At 44.9% G+C, this 23,788-nt stretch overlaps 2 protein-coding genes across 2 annotated transcripts; both read right to left on the reverse strand.

The window, feature by feature from the left end:
• Positions 1-15,763: 15,763 nt before the first annotated feature.
• LOC309405148 (olfactory receptor 4D5-like) lies at positions 15,764-16,690 on the reverse strand (the record flags this gene model as incomplete). The annotated part of the gene is made up of 1 exon (XM_081999844.1): positions 15,764-16,690. One exon carries the CDS (start codon positions 16,688-16,690, stop codon positions 15,764-15,766), a length of 927 nt encoding a protein of 308 aa, XP_081855970.1.
• A 4,968-nt stretch (positions 16,691-21,658) lies between these two features.
• On the reverse strand, positions 21,659-22,597 carry LOC309405734 (olfactory receptor 4S2-like; the record flags this gene model as incomplete). The annotated part of the gene is made up of 1 exon (XM_082000590.1): positions 21,659-22,597. One exon carries the CDS (start codon positions 22,595-22,597, stop codon positions 21,659-21,661), a length of 939 nt encoding a protein of 312 aa, XP_081856716.1.
• Positions 22,598-23,788: the final 1,191 nt, after the last annotated feature.

Below are 23,788 nucleotides of genomic sequence, written 5' to 3' on the forward strand. Positions count from 1 at the left end.
GGCCAGCCACAGGGCCCCTGCTCCGCAGGAGGACCCTGGCCCCAGGGAATTGGGGCTGGCAGGGACCCCCACGCAGCACGAGTCGGGGCTCGGCTGAGGTCACTGAGCCAGTGCTGCTGTGCCCGCAGGTCTCTCCCTGCAGCCGATGGAGGCGGCTGACGGAAGGGGGGCACCCAGGTGAGACCGTGCTCTTCCCCTGTGCCGGGGCCAGCATGCCAGAGCTGCTGCCACGGCCCCGCGCCCACGGGAGATGTGGCTTTGCTGGGGTTTGCTATAGAACAAGCCCCACGCCAGGGCCCTGGGGAAGTCCCATCCCAATGACCGGGGGAGGAACAAGGAGGGGATGTTTGTGGGGCTGGTGCATTCCTCCCACCCCCACAGGTGAGGGTCACCCCGCTCCCCCAGCGTGGCTTCGCTCTCCGCAGCACAGCGTGCTCACCCTCCACGCGGTGCCAGGACGGCCCCGGGATCGCTCCAGCCGCCAGGATTCCCGGCACCCCAGCCGCTGCCCAGGGCTGGGCTGCACCAGTCCCCTCGCCCCGAGGTAGAGGGGGGCCCGTCTCCCCTCACACCAAACTCCTGCTCCCCCTGACCTCTCCCGGCTCGGTCCCGAGAACCCGCAGGGCAGGACTGGGGACAGGGCTGGCAGAGAGGCTGCTGGGCACCGGGGCAGCAGCTGGACACAAAGGGACTTCCAAAAGGAAGGTCCTGGCTCGAGGGGCCTCCACAGATTTGTTCACAAATAAACCAGAAGATAGCACTCGAGATAGTAAAGACTCTTCTCATGAGGAGGGGAAACGAGCAAAGATTCAATACTTCTTGCAACATACTAGGAGACTTTAGAAAGCCAAATTAGACTATTTTATGCCATTTGTGACCATTACATTCTATTGATTACTTTTTTTTATTTCTTTGGCAAACTTCAATACATTCCAGGCTTTCTGTTTGACAAGAAGGTAGCTAGACACTCTCAAATCAGAATATTTATCAGCTGTGAACCAGGATAGCTTGACATTTTCAGCAGGCTATTCATGTTTGTATATGCATATACTTCTCTTGCCTTATTCTATGGGGGGTTTTTTGTTTGGTTTGTGCCCTTCCTCGCCGAAGAGCACTGCAAACCAGTAGCACCCTTAACATGATTTTGGGAAAACATACCAAAACAAAACCAAAACATATTAGTTCACTACCCTCATGAAGAATATACCTGCTGACTCTACTGGGAAATCTGGGGATGATTGTGTTCATCAGCACAGCCTCCACACCTCCATGTTCTTCCTCATCAACAGCCTTTCCTTCTTAGATTTTAGCTACTTCGACCCAGTGTTAATGATGACCTTTGCAGCCAAGACAAAAGTCGTATCATACACAGCATGCACGGCTCAGATCTTCCTGCTCCGCATCGCAGTGACAGGAGAGTGCTACCTCTTGGGCATGACAGCGTACAGCTGGTTTACAGCCACCTGTAACCCCTTGCTCTACCCTGTCATTATGCCCAAGGGGTTCCATGTGCTCCTTCTGTGTGGATTCTGCCTCACGAGCTGTGTGAATGCAACTATTCAGATTTTATTTATATGCCGCCTGTCCTTCTGTGATTCCAACATCAATCATTTCTGTGCCATGCCCCCCATCCCAAATCTCTCCTGCTCCGACACATGCATCACTGACCTGGTCCTCAACCATCCACTTCACTCTCATCTCCTACATCCAGAGTTGCCATCCAGAAGATTAAGTCCACCAAAGGCAGATGAAAAGCCTTCTCCACCTCTGCTTCCCACCTAACTCCTGCCACCATATTCTATGGGACAGGCTCCTTCATGTACTTCGCACCCAGTTCAAAATTCTCCACAGAGCACAAATCCTATGATTTACAACCTGAGGAACAAGGACATCAAATAAGCCCTTCAAAGGACTTATTTGATGCAAGGCTGCATTCCTCTGAGAACCATAGAGATTCATGAGTCCAGACAGGTCTAAAAACCTGAGAATTGCCAAAAAGAGAATAATTGAATGTGCAGGTAGGTGGGCTGTCCCTGCCAGAGAGGAAAAGGGTGCAATATCTAAGATTGCTCGTTACCACACCTCTGTTGTGAGAGTAGGCAGGTCCCTTCCTACTGCAGGACTCCCCATTTTCCCTGACACCCAAAAGAGGGATATTTCACTAAGCAATCCCCCAGAACTAATTTCATATGGTGACAACCACTCTCGCAGCGGCACGACAACATGGTTATGCCTCACATGATCTCACATTGTGACCTCTTCAACTACAGACAGCAGACAAGTCCATTGAGAATATTTGTAGGAAAAAATCTTGAACCAAAACGCCTATTTGAAAGACAAATATATTAGGATAAATCTCAACTTTAAGGATTTCTAGAAGTCCGAAACAGAACCAGGTTTTCTGAGTTCCTTTATGCCAGTTGAGCCCAAGTTTTAGCAGGCAGCTCCACCAGGCTTGTGTTAGATACCACACCTTCAAGGAGGATTGCCTACCTGATGGTAACACACTGCCAGTTCCTAGATGTACTACAGCAACTCCTGCATTTCAGCTACCCAGATACCAGCCAAAAGAGTGGTGAAGAGAGGGATGAACTGCAGGAAACAGCATCATCTCACTTCATCTCTTCCCGTTAGGATTTTATGCAGCAAACAGCAAAAAACGGGAAAAAGCAGAACTGTAGCAGCACACACAGTCAGAGGCTCCAGTGGTCCACAGTACCACCTGAATAGATTTCAGGCTCACACATGGACCCACCCAGCCAGGTGATGAACCTTGAGTCTAATGAACACAGCCTGGAGTCAAACCATAAACTTGTGTTTCTGACCATACCACAGGTGTCAAACTTGCTTCTGCAACCAAAGGAACCCTTTGTGTTTCTCCTAATATCAGAGAGGGGTCACTCAGAAGGGAATGTAGGATTCCAGCAACATCCCAAACATCATACACCCAGCAAGCAGGAAGAGGAGAGAGATTTTCATGACTAATCCCTAAAACAATTTAATGTATTTGGGGTTTCATTTTTAAAAGGATCAAGAATTTATGTCTAATTTCTATCTCAGACAAGGTGGAGGCCTCTGTTTCTGCCACCTGATATGTGGACACATGCACTACCTCTAGCAGGATAGAGACATCTTGTTACCATAATGGGGTAGGACAAGGTGTAACCTGGAGACCACGAAGTCATTAAGCACTAGAAGAGCTCAACTATGGGTGCATTTCAGGGAGCACTGAAATTAAACCATAAAGTCCCTGAGCTAGGTGGAGGGATGGTTGTGTTGAAAAGGAATTATTCACACTGCTTAGCCTGGAGATAAAGTTCAGGGTACCAACACAGAAGCCAGTCTCCAGCAAAAAGGATGACGTTCGAGATGCTACAGGAACAAATAACATACTATGAATCCTCTATAGTTCTTCACTAGGGAAGCACGCTATGGTTGAAAATGCTATATAAGAACATTGGGATTGTCCTTTCCCCTCAGCTCCTCTGGTATAGGGGAATATAACATTGAATTCACAGCAGGAACATAGGTCACAGCAGGTCTTTCCTCAAATCCAAGAGAGACACCAGAAGGGTGCCCTGCATCTGCAGCTACTCTTGTTCCAGGATGAGAGAGGTCTCACAAAGTGTCCAAGATTGGGTTAGAAGTGCAGCGCAGGAGGGCAGAGCCTCACATTTCTCCTGCTCTGCCCGTCTAGTTAAGATGCACTGAATTCAATGAAAGGTCTGTGCACGTAGATGGCAAAGCACAAACATGTAGTGCTGGGGCAGGGGATCATTGTCATCTCCTCTTTCCCACATGGATCCACCTCTCCCTCCCTTGGATTTCCCCTGCTTCCCCATCCTCCCTTCTTGGTCCTAGAAGTAACTCTGGACCCTCAGGCAGCTCACCCCAGCCTGGTGCTCCAACAGCCTCAGGGGCATCTATTTCACCAACATCCCCTAGGAGCTGCTATACAGCTCTTGGCATTTCACTGCCTACCCCTGCATGCTGGGGTCATCCTTCTGCACCTCCAGCCACTGCTGCCGAGAGGTTGGAGCAGGGACAAAAGCCACTGGGCTGTGGGTGTCTGCTAGAAGTCAGGTAGCCACCAGGCAGGAGTTTGGCTTCTGGATGGTGCAGCTATGGCATGAAAGACACGGCCATGACCATCCCCTCTGCTGCTCACAGCCAAACCCATGCAGGCTGAGGTCTTCCTCAGCTATGAAAGTCTCTCTTTAGAATACAACTAGTCACTCACACCTCTACACTTCTAAAGTCATCTTCACTGAACCAGTCTGTCCCTTATTCCATCCAGGCATCCACATGGGCCACATTAATGCTGACCCACTCAGCACACGTCAGCCCTTAGACTGGTACTCACAGCTGATCACCGCTCTGCTATCCAACAGATACAATACCAAACATTCAAAAAGCTAGTGAGGTGTAAGAGGGAAACGCTTCCTGAACAAGTCTGATCTCATAGTCCCAGATTTAACCACCAGAATCTTTAGATTTACAAGGAAACTGAGCATGGCTGCTCCTTCCCCACACCCATATAACATCTGTAGTAATTTCTGGGCTGCTGCAGAGCAGTTAACTGACCCCAGAAGCAGAACGGTGCTCTGGCCTATGCAGAGTTTTCCATGCACTTTCTTTTTTTAAGTGCAGACTATCACTTTCTCCATATTGATGCATGTCTTGTGATTTGTCAGATGGCTTTGGAATAAATGGCTTTTTTTAAAATAGTTTCCACTGTCATAGTTCAAGAATCACAGGAAACCCTGTGTGAACATCTGTTGCTCTGCTTATAATAGGTTAATAGCCCCTATTTGGCAGCAGATGACTTCTGATCTTTTCACCCAGTTGGTGACTGGTGAATTCCAATCTTTTCACCTACTCTAAGCAGTCTGTACTTTTTACGGAGCAGGAACTATGGACCAGGAAAGATACCTTAGGTCATCTTGCACACCATTAACACTTGTGTTTAGAAAACAGAATTGCAACCTTACTGTAGATGAGGACATTGAATGCTGTGGGAAGCTCTGTAGCATTACAGCTACATGGGCAGCCTTACCAACTTCTTAATGCTTGGCTTGGAAATGTAAGTGGTCTTGAATGGACTTACATGCATTTTTCTTAAGTTGGTGAAATATACCTAAAAACACAAAAGAAAACCCCAGAAAATCCAGAACATATCACCCTGGAGAAAAGGTCTTTGGTCATGACAGTTGGCTTTTGAACCCATTGTCAACATGACCAACAGCTGAAAATGGATGAAGCTTAGATTATTTCCACTGGTTTAACATTAAGAATGTGCATTTGTTACCACTAAGATACGAGTTCCTGCAGGAAAACCATTAGCTTATCCTTTACATCAAGACAGCAACCACAAAAAAGGCCACTAAGACAGACATCCTTGACATTTGGTTTCAGTAGGGAGCAGTGTGCAAACAATAAAGTTGTTTGTTTAGCACCAGACCAGCAGCTGGAATGACATGCCACAGCACTTTAACACAGCCCGAGGTCCATCTCAAGATTTTATCATCCCAATGTAGAGCCTCATCGCCAAGATATACACAGATTTATAGCCACAATGCACAGAGATTGCACAGCATTCTCTTCGCACATCCATTTCAGCCACATCTTTGTCAGCCACATCTTCTAATGATGGACTCAGACCTAAAGCACCCTCTGTAAACCTTGCTTCAGTCTGCCAACACGGAGAAAAGCCAGAGTGTGCCTTGCTATAACTAAACCTTCTCATTTTGCTGTGGCTTCCACAGGAAATCCCTAGCTGAGGATGCACACTTTAAAGGTACAGTTCTCGCCTATTTTTTATTATAAAACAGTCATTAAAAAGACAAAACCAAAACAAAAAATTTCAACAATCTATTTGCAGAATTCAGACATGCACCAGCTGATGATATGCTGGATTAGAGCTCTCAGGCCTGCCAGTAAGCCAGAAGCATTGGCCACATCTCTTAATTCAGAGGCAGCACAGGGGCAACTGTTTGGTTGGAGAGAGGCTTTGTTACCCACCCCTCCTGCCATGCCAGGACCATCCCCAGGGTAACACGACCAAAGTGATTTTATTTTGGCCAGTTGTGGGATTACCAAGCCTTGTCAAGTCCTGAGCTCTCCAGCTGTGAACCCAAATCACCTACAGGCTCAGCTGCTGAAAATGATCCTTTTTCTCTAATGACCATTTGACTTCCAGACATGAGGATAAGCTCATCAGAGGTAATTCTGCTGTCTTCATGCTTAACAAGGGAATAATCCCACACTGCAGCTCACTTTGCAGATGGGCTCTGTACTCACAGTCAGATTCCCTGACAGTATCCTCTCTTCCAAAATTTAATTTGGGATTTTATTCAAAACTTTGCTCCCTATTTGCCAGGTTCTGGCAAGAAGGAGCCACCAGAAGAGGACTGCAGAACAGGAGCCCTGGGACAGCTCTGGATGAGCTTTATCTTTCCCAAAAAACATCTTAGTTTTTGCTGTGAAGACCAGATTCAGTCAGTGTGTCACCCCACAAGAGAGATATTTGAAACCAGCCCAATCCAAGCAGTTTTAAAGCTGTGTCCCCATTGCAATGCAGATAGCTCTACTTGACCCATAGTCTTTAAATAAAATTGATTAGACCAGGATCTCTTCCATTTTCTTGGAATTTAAAAAAAGCATTGTAGAGATCCTGCCAGTGTTCAAAGGACTTTTTCATTTGAGGCAGTCTTTCACTGTCCTTCACTGATTAGGGCAATAATCAAATCTCAGTGTAAACTCAGAGTGCTGCTAATTTCCAGGAGAGAAAGAACTTCAGATTTTAATAATGCACAGTGGAGCCAATTTACACACACTTATAAACTCACTCGCCAAGTTGCACCAGTGCAATTTGTCAGGCACCAACTTTTTAACAGCATCTACTGAGCCTTGTTAAAATCATCCCAAGCTGTTTCCCGGAGAGACACATCAATTATATTAAATTGCTTGTCACAGGCTCCCAAAAACCCATATGGAATTTGGCTTTCCTGTCAAAATCAGAGTGATTATTTCAAATCAATACATACAATGATCTGCATAACGTTTCCTCATAGAAAAGCAAAGGAAGTAGCAGGCACTTCCCCTAGAGGACATGTGGAACTGGAAAAAAGAAAGTAGGAAATTGGAGTTTTGTGATTGCAGATAGAACACAAGTAAAGAAACAGCTGAAATTCAACACTGGTTCTGATGGAGACTTAATCAAAAATTGTTAGTCATCTACTAACAGTTACCAGCCTGGCACGCCTGTTTTGCACACTTTCCCTTCTAACATCCCCAGCACAAACATTTCTTAACGGGACATACCACAATGCTGAGAGTAAAAAGTGGCAACGAGAAATCCTGTGTTGAACAGAAAAGTCCATCACTGACAGACTATGAAAGATTGCCTCATCTGAAGAAAGCTTTTGCAGTAACGCAACGGAAGTGTGAGAGCACACATTCCACAGATAGTCCAGGTCCCACAGCTTCCCCAGACAAGCAGCAATGTCCTTTCTAGTTTTAGGGTCCATGGGTTTTGCTCCACAACCTTGTGCCATGGACTGTAACTGAGACACAAGACTGAGTCTTGAGCCTCTGGTCTCAGAGATCCAAATTAAAACAAAGACCGAAACACTGTCAAGAAAGGTCACTCAGCTTGGCTGTGCACTTCTCAAAAATCCACCCACTCACCACCCAAAGGGTCTCTCATTGTGCCCAGCATGTTAATCCTGCCCGCTTGGGTCTCTGCCACCTCTTCTGGGGTGTTAGAGCAGACAGGTTGCCTTGGGCAGCAGATTACCAATGGCAGCAAAATGTCCATGACACCAACACAGCAGGATCCTGGTAAATGTGGTGGGTGGCAGAACATGGTTACTGAAGGCATGGGGAGGAGAAAGAAGAGCCTCCTCCCAAAACTGGCAAGTGTGTCCTTTTTCCCCCTACCTCTCTTGTTAGTAGTCAGGAGTAAGATCCAGCTCTTCAGGGCTGTCTCTTCACACAAGTTACAGAATTCTTAAACAATTGAGGTTGGAAGGAACCTCTTGAGATCATCCGGTCCAATACTCTGCTCAGGTAAGATCAGCTAGAGCCAGCAGTCCAGGCCTGTGTCCAGCCAGGTTTTGAATATCCTCAAGGCTGAAGATTCCAAAGCCTCTCTGGGCAACTTCTTCCAGTAGTTGACCACTCTCAAGTTGCTCCCGTACAACACTACTTTCAGGATTAGCAGCCAAAGGTAACTGCTGATAAGCCTGTCAGCCAACCTCTCCAGCTCTGCCAGTGCAGCTCATATTTCAAACACTGCCCCACAAGCACCCCATAGTTCAAAGCTCCCAGATCCTCATTTCCTCTTTTTCCCTACTGTATCAATGACCAAGGGCATCTCCACCCCATCTGCCCATGTGTACCAACCCACAGGCCCAAATGAAGGCTGCTGATTGGAAGTGCAGGGCTGTCCCCTGTTCCAAAAAGATCTTTGGCACCCCAGAATATATTCATGCAACAACAGACCACGCAGAGACACCACTTGCCCCCACCAGTGAACATCAGCTCTGACTGAAAAAAGCCTCGGGGCCAAGGATGACCTGACTGATGCTGCGAGGCCAGCTCCAGAGCCTGGAGGGGAAGGAACCTGCATACCTGGGCAGCTGAGCTGGCTGCAGCCAGCACGGGTGCAGCCTGTGGAGTAGGTGCCCAGATGCGCAGAGCAAGGGACTCTGCCGAGGAAGGCTCTGGGCTGTTTGGGGAAGAGAGCGAGCCACGGTGATGGGGTGGGTTTGGCTGTGTGAGAGGCTCCTGGCTTGGGATGGAGGACAGGCAGAGGAACAGCAGGAGGGAGCCGAAAGAGACATGACAGCACGGGGGCAAGAGAAGGCACAAGTCTAACTGAAGCAAGGGCCCAAAGCGAGAGCAAGAAGTGCTGTTGAGGGCAGGATGTAGTCAAGCAGCCAGAGGACTGGACTGGCCTCTGCAGACAGCGGCACGGACCGTGAGTGCTGGCAATGGCAGAAAGCACTACCCAGCCGGGGGCTAGCGCATACCTCATTTCAGGCAGTGACCTGATCAGAAATTGCCAAGATAAACTCATCCACGTGTCCTCAGCAGACACGTCCTTGGTTTGCGCAGAGGGATGGTTCTGCTCCCGGACTCACCACCGTTACCATCCTGTGACTTCTCCCCAAAGTCCAGCTGGGCCACTTCAGTCTTACGGTACAGCCACCTCTGCTATTTCAGCCTGCCCTCACCCCCACGCAAACATCTTTCCCATAAGCTGTTCCTGGGACATAATTACATTCTCAATTATTTCCAGTCGATAAATCTTGCATGCCCAAAGATTGGTGTGACAGACAAACACAGAATTATTTATAGATCAACCACTTACATTTCACTCTTTCCCCTTTTGCATTTGCCATGGTTCTTCCTCTTACGAAAACAACATTCCTGGATTTACTGCTTCTGCCATAGCACGCAGTGGCAAGTTCAGCACAAAGCAATACTGGCTATTTGGAGCCCATATGGCAAGCCTCTATGTCTTTGGAAAGGCCAACATGCACTTTGCAGGCCAAATTCACTGTGAGGATACAGGTAATAGAGGCTGACACTATATGACACTATTTCAAGAAGAGCTTAAAACTAATAAAATATTCCATAAATATTTAAACCTGGATTTATGAATCAGTTCATGAATAACAGAAACAGCTAAGATGGCTGGTTACATACCTTCTGCCTCTCTGAGCAGGACTCAGTCTTCCATCCCAGTCCCCTCAGATCCTGCTGCTCAGTCTGTTGGCTTCCTTACATTCACCTGCAAAAAACCACACACACAGCCATGCAGCCCAATTCAAAATCTACTGATCCTGAAGCAACCATTTTAACTTAACACAAGCTGCTAAAACCTCCCAGGCTTCTTGAGAGATCGAATGATGGTAGGAGCAAGTTGGTTTTTTAGTTACCTAGACCCATTGCAAATAGGAAGGTGGGTCCCTCAGCTGACATAAGCACCAGTTTGCACTAGCTGTATGCAACCAGCATTCCCAGACCACAGAGGTCCCCAAAACTTTGAGGGGCTTGGCCAAGGGCTGTCACAGCAACATTGCTCACTTATGGTCCAACCGTAATCCTCTCCCAGCAAGAGCTTGACCATTTTTCTAGAGACAGCACTTAGCTACCACAGGCATGACCTTACTCCAGCAGCTTCTGTCAGCTCTGATTTGTTGATGGCCCTGATTTATACCTGCAGAACAAATGAAGCAAAACAAATTAACATCAGCTGAATAACTGGACCGCTGGCTCTGATTAGACTTGCATTGATTTACAGCAGCTGAAGGCTTTTCCACCTGCTTCCCATAACAGTGCTTACACTGTTTTGAGGATTGGGTTCATAGGCTTCAGTTGTGCAAAAGTTATTTTTACGGCAACTGTTTTTACGCAGTATCTTCAGTGGAGGTGTCGATACTCTACAACACAAGAAGTTCTAGAAAATTTACTGTAATAGAGTATTTTATTGGAGGTGGTGGTGATTCGCCAGAGCTGGGAAGTGTCAGTGGAATACAGCGCATTTACCCCAACACTGACTGACCAGCCTCTGTGTGTTATGGGGTGATTTCCTCTAACCTACACCTTGGCTACTTGGTCTTTGCAGGAGCTCCACTTACTTACATCAGCTGGAGATCTGGTTGTTTCTCCTCAGTTTAGATACAGCGTTTTGCACCAGATATTTCTTCCAATAACTTAAGTGGTCCTGATCTATGAACATTTTAAGCTATTTTTACTTCTTTTAAGCCAGCTGCTTAGCTAGTCAGCTGGCATAGTTTGACTTTGATCCCTTATTACCTTTTAGATCAAGAAGTTTCAAAATGCCAGATAAGTTTGGGGAGTTGGTAACTTATAACATTGAAACATGAAGTAAGATAAAACATGGTTCATGCCTATTTTCCTGTCTAGTTTTATCTAATTTAAAATAGAGTGTTGTTTAATATTGTATGATTTCTATAATATACATTCTGAAATATCTTATAAAAGCTTTCCTTCACTGAAATGATTCAAGATGATAAAAATTTTACATTTTTATTTTTCTCAATTGAAATGTACCCTAATTGACCCGGAGTACATTTTAATATTTCAGCATTTCTCTCTAATGCGAAGGAAGATTACAGAAGTAGGAATTCACCATTAAAAAGGAATATCATTTGCACAAAAATGGGAGATATTTGGAAATCTGTCTTGACCAGGAGGATCAATGACTCAATGCTTCTGATCTTCCTCCTCTTTCTACTGGTGTGGGAATGAGGGCTAATTTAAGACAGCCCAGACTCTACTGGAGGAGACACAGAAAGAGTGGAAAGCCTCCCCCTTTCTTTGGGGCAATTCACCTGCTCAGAAGACAAGGTTGGGATCAAGGCCCAAGTTTATTCTCAGTCTAGTCTTCCCCCAGATACCTATCCTGGGGGCATAACAAATGGACTGGCATCTGTCTGCTCCCGAGTGACAAGGCTGAAGGTCTAGACAGTCTGCAAAGGGAAACTTACAGTCGTCTGTGTTGTCGTTGTCCAAGTCTTAAACTGGGATTAGATACTGCAGTGGTGGCTACAAAAGACAGACATGTAGCTGATGCTGTGGCCACTCAGCTCTTTCTGTACACCATTTCCAGAGCTTCCCTTGTGCCTTGGGCAGATAAAATATCTCCGATCACTGCTGCAGCACAAGCAAAGAGTTTCAATGCAACTAAGATATATGGTTTAGTGGGCATGGTGGTGTTGGGTTGATGGATGGACTTGATGATCTTAAAGGTCTTTTCCAACCTTAATGATTCTGTGTGTAAGATGAAGGAGATGTGGAATGCAAAAAATGTCACCTAACAGTAACTAGGTTTTCAGCTCTCCCGGTAGTCAAAGGTTATGTACAACCAGATCCAGAGGGCAGTTTTATGACCCCTAAGATGAATTTATAAGAGGGATATGTTTGTTTATCTTCTGAGAGGGCCTGTTTCTTTCCTCTATTTTAAAGAGAGCCTAGACAAGATCAAGTCACCTAGTATTTAAATAGCTTAACTTCAGAGATATGAATCCTACTCGCTGTGTAGACATGTTGTATACACGCAATAAGCCTGATGCTTCTGGATCCATTGCACAGCTATGCCCAGGAGTTGCGCTGCAGCTCTGAAATACCAAACCAAGCAGCACCACGTGTTGCTCCGACAATCTTCACATGCACAGTAAACCAGCGGTATGTGGGATGCGCTGTGTTTAACGGACAGGGACAAGGCATGTCTGAAATGGCAAATACATGCGTAAAAATGCCTGTCCTGAAAATCCACCTGCCTTACCCTCCAAGCCCACAGTTTTGTGCCATGTGGTAGCGCCGTTGTCACACCGATACGTGAGGTAAGTCTCCGTGATGAACTGTTTCAAAGACTTGGACGTATCAGATACTTGGGGTAAACATGCAGGAAGATTTCCTCACTGGACCTCAGCTGTACGTAAGTGACCTGTTTAATCAGGCTTCCTCTATATACATCGGAGAGAAAGAAAATAGCATTTTCAAAGAGTGAGTCCTCCTGAGGATGGGATGAATTCCAGAATTCCAGGAACTGCCTCTCTCCACTGAGTACAGAGGGAGCTTGGGTGTAGATCAGACTCAGACCACATTTGTACATGCTTAGTGGTAGATGGCATCAACTTCTTCACACTCTCTATTTTTTTTCCCTTTAAAAATGTCTTTTTTTCTCTGTTGAGAGACCTTGAACCACGTAGGTTCCCGAATGAGATGCTTCAGTGGGATGCCCAAATGGTGGTATGCATCCAATCCTAAGTCATTCCAGCACAAAGAAACTTACTGTGTTCTGTTGGCAGACACTGAACTCCTGAAATCCACTGGTGGATTTGGTGGTATAATTGCTACCCTCATCAAAGATAAATTTTGCCGAAGGAGTACAGAAACTTAATTACTGCAAGGTGGAAATTTCAGTTATTAAAAACACCTCACAGAGCAAAATCCTGTTGTCTTTTCTTTAGTCTTCTTTCCCAAACACTGTTACCATCTCCCCAGATATAACGCTGGACTATGTCACTTCTTCCTCTGTGTATTGTCCCTTGTATGGTTTTACTAATTCACTTGTGTGAGAGAATTAGGACTCTTTTCTGAAAGGTTAAAAAAATTCGCATCCTTATATGACTAAAGAAAATCCTACAAACAAAATCTCCACCGTCTTTAACTTCCCTGTAAACACCGGTATCAGCGTATGCATTTAGGTACACTTAGCATATGTGCCTCTACCATCTGGTGGCAAAGCACAGTAATAGCACGTCAGAGAGGGAGAAAATTCTTGTGCTGGGTTTATTTCTTTGAAAATTGTGATCTCACACAAGTGAAACTGTTCAGAAAGTTTCCATTTTTCAACATTTGTTTTTAATATTACCAGTCATATATATATCTCCATAATCTGAAGATCTTATATTTTGTAGATACTTGACTTTGTGATATTTATTGTTTACTGCTGCTAGTTGTTGATGTGTTATCTTGTGTTATATTGTATTGAACGCTATGCATTATATATTAATATGGTGACACTAAGATTTAAGACATACTCCATTCAAATAGCTGAGCATGATTCTAGCTATAAGCTTCAGCAACAGGCTGTCCCAAGTTATTCCACATGTGGATAAGCACATTGATTTATCTCACCCAAAACTGCACCAGAAGTGATTCCAGCTGATCTCAACAGTCTCAGCTTCCTTCATGGTAAAAAAAAAAAAAAAAGCACTTCTCAGGTACTGTTCATCTTCTCTTGGAATAGATATGATCCACAGATCCTAGATGATCAGATGAACACAGATGTCATTAACGAAAAGGAAGATCAGACGAGCAACACAAGTGAAGCTGATTACTTCTGAGATCACATACATTGCATCACAGACAGCTAAAGTATAGAAAGCAAAAACTCACACCTTGTCCTTCAAATTGGGGGATCCAAGTGACTGAATGTAAACATAACCCCGTTACTCTCTCATGTATCCTGAAATATTGATTCTGTCAGGTATAACCATGCCACCCCGTCGGGCTAAGGTCAGGAAGGTCTTTGACACATAATACAAACTAAGGTAAATAAAAAGAAAAGACTAATTATTGCTTCCTGTGGGAGGGAATTTAGCAGTTGCGCTGGTTAGTCCGAAACTTGTGTTCTTCGGGTCTTAGAAATTAGTGGTGAAAGACCTGTTTCCCATTTCCAGTTTCTTCTTTGTGACAGAAGGCCAATCATTCTGTCATAGCCACTCTTCAGTTCTGCTAGAACAGTGGATTTCAACACAGGCAGAGTTTCTGGCTTTTTCCGAATTGGGAAATAACTTCGGTGTGCATTTCAGCAGTTCTCGTATGACCCAAGCAGAAGCTGCTGCGTAACTGCTTGTAAGTCTCTCTGGTAAGGACTGGGTTACGTGCCAGATTTCCCTATAGACCTTTGATCTCACGATGTCTGTACATGCACGTAGAAGTTCCATTGTTAGCCTGATGCAAGCCTTTTTGGAGCTGCTTTTTACTTTTGCAGTGCTGGGAGTTACCAAAACTAGAATACAACTATTCTGTGATCCCTAGACTGTAATATTCTAGTTCCACGTTGTCCTGAAATACAAGCCCAGTTTTAAATATAATCTGACTTTGTCTCTGTTATTTCAGATAATTCAGAAAATGCCTATAAGAAGCAGTACAAAAACCAAGAAGCAGACTGAAAACTATAAAGGCCTGTGGACAGCACAGTCTTTTTTTTCCACACACCTAAGGAGTTTGGAGCCAGAGTAGAGGAAATTATTTTCTTTCACCAACAATGTAGAAAGAGGAGTCACTCAGGCTCCAGAACCCCTTTCTAACCAGATTTTTGTGGTAACAATAGGTAATGTCTTAAGAAGGGATCTGAAATGTTTTTGAACAGGTTGCAATCACTTGCCATGGCAGAGGAACGGCTGTGGTGATGGGAAGAGTCCATCCATTTTTATGAGAAACAGAGGAACATCATGGAAACGAACATAGAAAAGCAAAGACAAGACAAAAGGGGGGAGAAGGACACTGACAAAGACCACAGTTGTTTGGATCTTTCTGATTTGTAGTTCAGGGAAAAGAATTATCCGTGCCTTAAAAATTTCTGCGTGTTTCTTAATAATCAGAACCAATGTTAGTGCAAGTTCTGTTGTGTAACGGTGGTTTGTTCTTTCCAAGCAATGTTCAGAGGCTGCTCAATGTTTCCCACTTGTGCAGATCCGGTGCTCAAATGGTTGTTATATGGACTCTACTATACTCCACAGCACAATTCCTTTTCCCTTAGAATTTCATCCCAAACGTCTGAGCTGTGCCCAAGCAAAACTGCTAATTCAGTCGCTGCATCGCTGCATAATGCGTCACTCTGTACTCGAAAGTTTGGTCCTCCTGACTTCTCTTTGAGGGTGCAGAGAAGAATGTTCTATTTGTCATCAGAAACTGCAATTATAATTGCAAAGGTATGCAAGTAGTAAAAGCCTTAAAAATGTCTCACCTGTCCTGCAGCAGTGAAAAAACCATAGGTGGACTAAGGCGACCTAACGCCCACAAAACAGCTAAGAGTACCAATGAAATCTACAGCTCTGAAGAAACCAAGGTTAAGTAAATTCCTGAACTGGAACTAAACATCCGTTGGATTTCAGATATTGCCTTACATGTTGGATTCCAACCCTGTTCCCATGCCCCAATCTGCCATTAGTCTGGAGGAAAGTGAGCTCCAGGTTTGCTGCAAACCCAGCTTGTCTCAGAAGACTCTGCAGCGCTTCCACAATTTCCACATGGACGCCTTCACCTCGTTATTCCTCAGGGTATAAATGAGGGGGTTCATCACCGGGGAGAAGACAGTGTAGATCACACAGATGTGCTTGTCGGAGGGCAAGGTAGAAAAGGGACGGAGGTAGATGAAGATGCAGGGTACAAAGAAGAGGGTGACCACCATCACATGTGAGGCACAGGTGGAGAGCGCCTTCCAGTGCCTCTCAGTGAAGCGGACCCTGATTGTGACCAGGATGAACGTGTAAGATGTGACCAGCACCAGGAAGCAAGCCAGGGATATTAAACCGCTGTTGGAAGCCATGAGCCACTCAGTGACGTAGATGTCTGTGCAGGCGAGTCGAATGACAGGAGGCACGTCACAGAAATAGTTGTCGATTGTGTTAGGGCCACAGAAGGGGAGCTGGACTGTGAGCAGCATCTGGACGATGGAGTGGAGGAAGCCCCCTGCCCAGCAGGCAGACACCAGGACCCAGCACGCCTGCCGGCTCATGATGGCTGTGTAGTGCAGGGGCTTGCAGATGGCAGTGTAGCGGTCGTACGCCATCACGGTCAGGAGGAACATCTCTGATGCCCCAACAAAGTGCAGAAAAAACAGCTGGGCTATACAGTCTTCAAAGGCAATGGCCTTCCTCTGGGAGAACAGGTCCACCAGCATCCTGGGGGAGGTGACAGAGGTGCAGCAGATATCAATGAAGGACAAATTGCAGAGGAGAAAGTACATGGGTGAGGACAGCTTGGGGTCAGTCCTGACTGCCACAATGATGAGAAGATTCCCCAGCAGAACCATGACATAAGCCAGAAAGAAGAAGGTGAAGAAGAGGACTTGCATCTCCCTTGTATCAGAAAGCCCCAGGAGGATGAATTCAGTCACCCGGGAGAAGTTTCCCAGAGCCATCGCTTCAGCTCAGGCTCCCATAGCACAGGCGTGGGCGTGAAGTCATGGACTGACCAGGAAGAGAAGGGGACGTGCTACAGCTCCAAGGTTCACGGATGATGAGCGCGGGGTGCATTGACTGCTGTTCTGCCTGCTACAGAAAGCACAGTGTCAAATCATAAATTATGGTGAGCAGTGTTTGCAAAGAGCACGGTCTGCCTCTCTTCTCCTCCCTTCCCACTCCCTTTTCAGGTTCCTGGTCCCTCCACACTGACCCTCGCCCACTCCAACCACTATTTTTCTGCGTTGTAGTTGGTACAACAAAGTGCGTGCTCCCACTCTGTCAGGGAGGAATCACATCCTGCTCTCACAGTACAAGAGCCACAAATGCTGGAAAAATGCAACACTGTCCTTCTACCTGCTGGGAGTTTAAAGTGCCACGATGGAAGCAAATGCTTGCCGTGCTCAAGTGTCGTGTCTACAATATATGGCTCAGCCATATATCGTGTTCTACTCCTAACTGCATTCCTTTAAATTGACGAAAGGACTCTCCAGTTAGCTCGTCCACTCTGAAACTAGAAAAAGATGCACAGACACCAGGTCTGGGAGGTTCTTCACTGGTATTCCTCTCCATTGAGCTAGCAGCCGTTTAGTAGCTTGAGTGCTCTCTTAGGTCTGCTGTTAACAGAACATGCTCTCCTGGAGCAATTGCGTTTGCTAACATAGCAGAAGCAGCAAAACTCTGCAGAGTTTCTCTACCTCTCTGTAATTTTTAAAGTAATTTTTAAAGTTCTTCAGTGGACAAATAAACTCACTGTTTTGTGGAGGTTAATATGTGACCAGCAGAGGAATGCTCATTTTCATTTACAATCACACCAGGAAATTCTTTAGGTGCTCATTTCTGCCTAAGAGTTCATAAGTCAGCAAGCAGGAGATTACTACTAAGAAAGCAGTACCTGTTTTTCATATATGCCTCTTGCCTTTTCCTAATACCTGAGCACATTCCTCAGGTCCTGCTCTATTCTCTACCACTTTCTGGTAGTTCTCAAAGACTCTTTCCCATCAAACAGGTTTGCTTCATGCATAATTCAGAATATACATCTGCAAATCACAACACTACTTTAGCAATGATCCCACTTTCTCCTCTCCGCCTCTCCCAAGGGCTCGGTAGTCTTTCTTCCAGGGCTAGCACAGCTGCAGAGAGGTCTATAGCAATCCCTGACATCGTACTAGACAGAGACCTGCAGAACAGGCATCACAGTTTGAGCTCTGGTTCCACGTATGGTCAATGGAGAGGAATAAACACCTTAAAGGCATGACTCAGTTGACCTTGGTTAGATCATTACACTACAGTGAGATGACTATAAGGAAGATAGTACATCTGACCTTGAGTATAAAAGGAGAGACAATCCCTGCCCCATGCTAGATGTCTACAATGCAGTCAACATTAAATGAAGCTGCCTTGAAGGATCCAAATGACCAAAATGTCACAGTAGTATTTAAATCTTTCTGTATTTTTTTCAACAGATTACCAAGCATTTTTCTCTGCCTTTCACATAAACAAACACAACCACACACACGTGCTGTAATATGCCATGGCTGATATGAAGAACATAAGCAAAGGAGAGGAAAAAAGTATACTACTGTACCAAGTTACTAAATGTTGATACAACATGAAGTTTCAAGTCAGAACTCCACCGCGTTTGTTGTCTGAAAACATTTTAAATCATTCACTCCAAATCTGTTTCAAGTTATTCATCCGGCACGTCAGGACATTGTTCCACTCTCCTTCCTCCTGCTTGTAATTGCCATATCCTTGCTCTTCTTTAAGTTTCTTGTTGCACAGAAAATTGTTTCAGGAGGTTTTCAAGTGATTTTTCTTATCCTGACATGTTACAGGCAAATTTGACAGTGATGGTATCAATGTCCCGTTTTCCGTCTATCATTTAGACAGAAAGATTCAATGAGGCAACACCTCCACGGTTTTCTGAACTCTTTATTTCCCGCATCTTCCTTCTCTCTAAAGTCATCCCATCCCAGCACAACATATAAATACTCCTGTACATACTGGGTACTCAACATGGGCAAAAGATAGTTTTCCACTAGTGGAGTTGGACCTGTGAGAACTGTGTCATTACAAAACTCCAAGCAGCTACCCAAGGGCCTTATTAAACAGTTTTGGTGGCTGGGTCCCTTGGTGTGTAACAGCATGCCAATTTGCTCAATAACCTTCTGTGCATGGAGTCTTGAGGGTTGATAAAGAGAGGAAAAGACACCACGCAGTTCTAAGCACTCAGAAGCCCTTTGTATGAAAAAACAAGTCTCTAGTAGTAAAAACATAAATGTAGGGTTGTACTACCAATCCCTGCATTGAGACAGTGTCAGGCGCCAGGAAGCGGTGCTTGAGATCAGAGAAGCTGCAGAACTGGAGCAGGTAGCATTGGTGGGAAACTGCAGTCACTCAGGGATAGACTGGTTCAATGCCTCATCAGTATAAGATATAAAGATAAACTAAAACGAGTGTTCATTCCCCAAGCCAAAGGAAGGTCTGGGCAGACCAAAGATGTCAGTGGTGATATGCTGCTGAGAACTATGGCGCAAGTTCAAATCAGCGTGAACTGATTGTTCTGCCCGTGGTGTTAATTGGTAAGAGGTCCCCCTACCTTTATCTCAACCCAGAAGCTTTTTTATCTCATTTTCTCCCCCTGTCCTGTTGCAGGCAGTGAGTGAGAGCGGGGCTGGGTGGGCATCCAGCAGCTAGCCAAGGTAAACCCACCAGAGGGCATGAACTTTAAAGACTGGAAACTAGTCTCTGAAAGCATGCAATCTAGAAAAAGAAGAAATGCGATTACTGAATTTTATGGCCATTTCTGCTACATCTTCAGGAGGTGAAAGGGGTAGCCTCTTCCAGTGAGGAAGAACCTGGAAATCTAGAAAGGAAATCTTGGTGACTACACACCTGCTTTTAGCCCCTAACAGCAAGGAAGATAAACCTTCCTCTTCTATCAGTCATTGCTACGTGTTTCTCTTCCTGTTCTATCTGGAAATATGGAGAAATTATAAAAATTCTTTGTCCAAGTAACGATGTTTTACTTCTAATTTTAGTACCATCATAACGTTACAAGGACTAATTGCTGTATTTCATTTCCATGTGTCATCAATTGCCTTCAAGCAAACAAGTGAGTTGTCAACTATTTTAAGGACATCCTGTTCCTCTGCTTCCCTTCACAAAATATTAGTACCAATAGAAGTTTTTAGAAAAATCATGCCTTGACTACAGTCAGTCAATTGGCAGTAGAAGAGCACTGCCAAGAGTCATGAGATTCTAGGGCCATTTCTAGGGAAATGGCTGAGGAGAAGGTCAACCAGACAATAATGTTCTTAAGAAGATGAGGAATGTTTTCTGTGTTCAACTAGGAACTTGGTTGTATTTCAGTATGGAGAAATACTTAATTCTCCTATTTCCACGGAGGTACCTATCCCTTAGATAATACTAGTGTAATATCCCTGCAGTACTGGCCAAAACATGAAATTTCATCCAGTGTGTAAATTAAGCTATGAAAACTATCCTGATAATTCCACTGGACTGTGGATCAGTCAGTGTCTATGGTCTATAGCCATGCTTGGATTGCTGCCCTGATAGATTATAAAGGTTATATATGACATAAGGTCTCGGAAAGCAGGACTCCTTTAAATAAAGTTGATCCAAGCAAGAATAGCCATAATTTTAGGTTTATAGTACCTAGTTTTTAGGGGGTTTTGGACCTGGGCATTAATTTACGTGCCTTACATTTTTTGTCATTGGACAGATTAGATTATGAGTGTTTGAGGAACCAGGAGCAGGAAGGAAGACAAAACTGAAGCAGATAGCACATTCACCGGGAAGTACCAAATACATAAAAATGGGAACGTTCAGACTCACCGTTGTAGGAAAGCTTTTAGCTATTAGCCTGGTGAGCTTTTGAATCATGGTACTGACGTTAAGCTATAATAATAGTAATTATTATTACTGGAAATTGCAGGGGCAGGGGAAAGAGAGAAGCTTTCCCTCCTGTTACCTGCATCAGCAAATGACCAAACTTGCACATAGTAGCAGCTTTTTAATGGCTAACTCGTGGATTCAGCGTATGACAATGTAGTATTCATAACAAGGCATTCACCGCAAGCCGGAATGGTATGATTGCTTCCAGCAGCAGGCAACAATCAATTTTGCAAACACCTTGGGCCACCGTTTCCCAGCTGCATGGGCTACAGAGTAGCTGCACGTTGTCTGACAGAAAGTTCATGCTCTAGCGAATAGGATGCTCTGCCTGGAAAACATTTTTAATATTTACATATTGATGGTTATTTATTTGCTTCAGTACAATCTGCCATCTCTCCCTGTCATGCAGAGACCTAATATAACCTCCTACTTCTCTCATGGTCCTATTTTACCGTGAAATGAGTCCTGTCCGCCCAAAGGCTGCTGGCTTTCCTTAGCGGCTTGCTCAGTTGTGGGCACCTCGTGATAGCACATCAAAATGTGTGGGATAAAATCTACCAATGCTGTGCCCTACTGAAAGGTTTATTTACTGTTAGAAGCTGGGTACCACCATCACTCCTTTGTGCAGAAATGTAAGGAGATGCTACTCCCCAAAGCTTTTAGGACGTAGTAGGAAAGAACAACCTCTCAAAATACTTCGTTGTTTCTCCTAATGCTGGGAGAAGCCTAGACAAATACCCAAGAGCTGGCTATGAGGAGCCTGACGATAAGTGCCACAATACCACCCCCAATGCTCAGGCTTGGTGGCTGACAATAACCTCACATCTTTTTGACTGACAGCTTCCGAAGGAGATGAGCTACATAAAACCTTGAATTTAGTGTCAGCCCTATTCTGAACAGCTGTGCTAAAACCAGAACATTACTGAAAAGTCTCTCCTGAACACTTGTCTTTCTATCCCCATGGTTTCTTAAGCTCACATCATCTTACAAACATGCACTGTGTTGTTTCATTTCTCACTCCTCTTCAGTTTTCTGCTCCACAACTTTTTCATGGCATTTTTCACCTCTTCATTTCGGAGGGTGTAGATCAAGGGATTGAGCATAGGTGTGATGATGGTGTAGAACACAGACACCATCTTGTCTGCTGAGAAGGTGGTGGAAGGGCGCATATAGATGAAAATGCATGGCCCAAAGAACAGAACTACAACAGTGATGTGGGAAGTACATGTATAGAGTGCTTTGAGACGTCCTTCAGAAGAGTGTGTCCTCAAAGAAACCAAGATAACAGCATACGACACAACAAGAACAACCAAACAGATCAGGGAAATCACACCACTATTAGCAGCCACAGTGACACCAGTGATGTGGGTGTCAGTGCAGGCCAGCTTCAGTAAAGGGTGAACATCGCAGAAATAGTGGTCAATCTCATTGGGCCCACAAAAGGGTAGCTGAATGGGCAGCAGGGTCTGCACCACTGAGTGTACAAAGCCACCCACCCAAGAAGCTGCCACCAGCCAGCCACAGACATGCTTGTTCACGATATTTGTGTAATGAAGCGGCTTGCATATAGCAATGCAACGATCATAGGCCATCACTGTGAGAAGAAAAATCTCTGTGCACCCAAAGAAATGGCCTGCAAACAGTTGAGCTATACAGCCCATGAAAGAGATGGTCTTCTTCTCAACAAGAAGGTCATACATGAGTTTGGGAGCTGTGACAGTAGAGTAACTGATGTCTACAAAAGACAAGTAGCTCAGGAAGAAGTACATGGGAGAGTTCAGCTGTTCACTTGTCTTTATAGTAATGATGATAAGCAGGTTTCCAAAAATGATAGTGGCATAGAAGACTAAAGATAACAAGAAGCACACTTTTGCTACTCTCTTATGTTGTGTCAGTCCATGGAGGATGAACTCCGTCACATTGGTTTTGTTCTCCATAGACACCATGTAGACAGGACCTGAAGCACAGAAAAGAGACACCAGCTATGGCATTTAGACATGGGACATTACCAGTACACATACATACTGACAACTGGTATGTTAAATATCAAGCATATTTCCTTTGCTGTCTTTTTGGGACAGTTTCCATTTAAAGTCAATGCTTCCCTTAAGGAATAACAGGTGATATCCAAATCAGAATGTATTACTGACATGCATAATAACAAGCTCAGATTATTTACTTGAAGAGGGTAGTAGAAATAATAACATCAAGAATCCTAGTTCTCACCTTTGCCTCTTTAAAAAAGGACGACTAATTACCAGATCCCCTTAAGACCCACTTTTACCCTGTAATGTTGATTTGGAAATAAAAGTTGACCACAAGAGACAGTGTGGCTATAATTCAAGTCTCAACACTTTCATCATGGCCTGAGGAATGTCCACAGTAGTGGTTGTACTTTCCTTTTCAGTCCTCTAAAGAATTGCAACTACTTATTATTATCTCTCTGACTGATAGATCCGAGTAAGTTCAGTCACAAAAAAAGCTGGCCAGTGTTTTCTTGGACCGCCTTTCTTACAGTACATGAAGGAAATAATCTGGAGCTGATTTGCACTAATGGTGCATTAGCAGGGGTTTGCATACCTCACCCAGTCCTGGACTTAGTGTGGAACACCTCATAAATACACCTGTAGTGACAGTGGGGTAATGAACGCACCGCTGGTGACCTGCCTTTACTCACAAACACCCGTGAATTCACCTTTGCCGCATTCCCATGCAGCACAAAAGTATCACAGGTGTGCGATTTATACATGGAGATAGAGGTGGCAAATGTGTAATAACCTTGTCTGCGATACCAACAAGCCTTTTGAGGTCTGAATTCTATCTGACAATCGCAGGACACTCAGTTCTTTCTCCTGAGCTCTCTGCCTCACCAAATGGCTACTCCCAACTAGGGCAGCAGAGGAAAGGGTCTTTAGTGTCTCCATCTCTGTCTCCATGCCCCTCCATGAGCAGGGGGAAGGCACTGCGGGGAAGACCAAAGTGGGTGTGTTGTGACCATTGCTGCCTGACGTGGCCAGCTCGGACAACGTAAGGCTGAGCACGTAGGAAGTGCTGTCATCAGCTCCCGAGTCCTCCCTGTAACACTGACAACACCCTTTTGTCAGATCTTCCTGGAAACGGCATATAACTGGGGAAAA

The sequence above is a fragment of the Phaethon aethereus genome (genome assembly GCF_964289735.1).
Source record: "Phaethon aethereus genome assembly, chromosome: 5".
Classification (NCBI taxonomy): Eukaryota; Metazoa; Chordata; class Aves; order Phaethontiformes; family Phaethontidae; genus Phaethon; species Phaethon aethereus.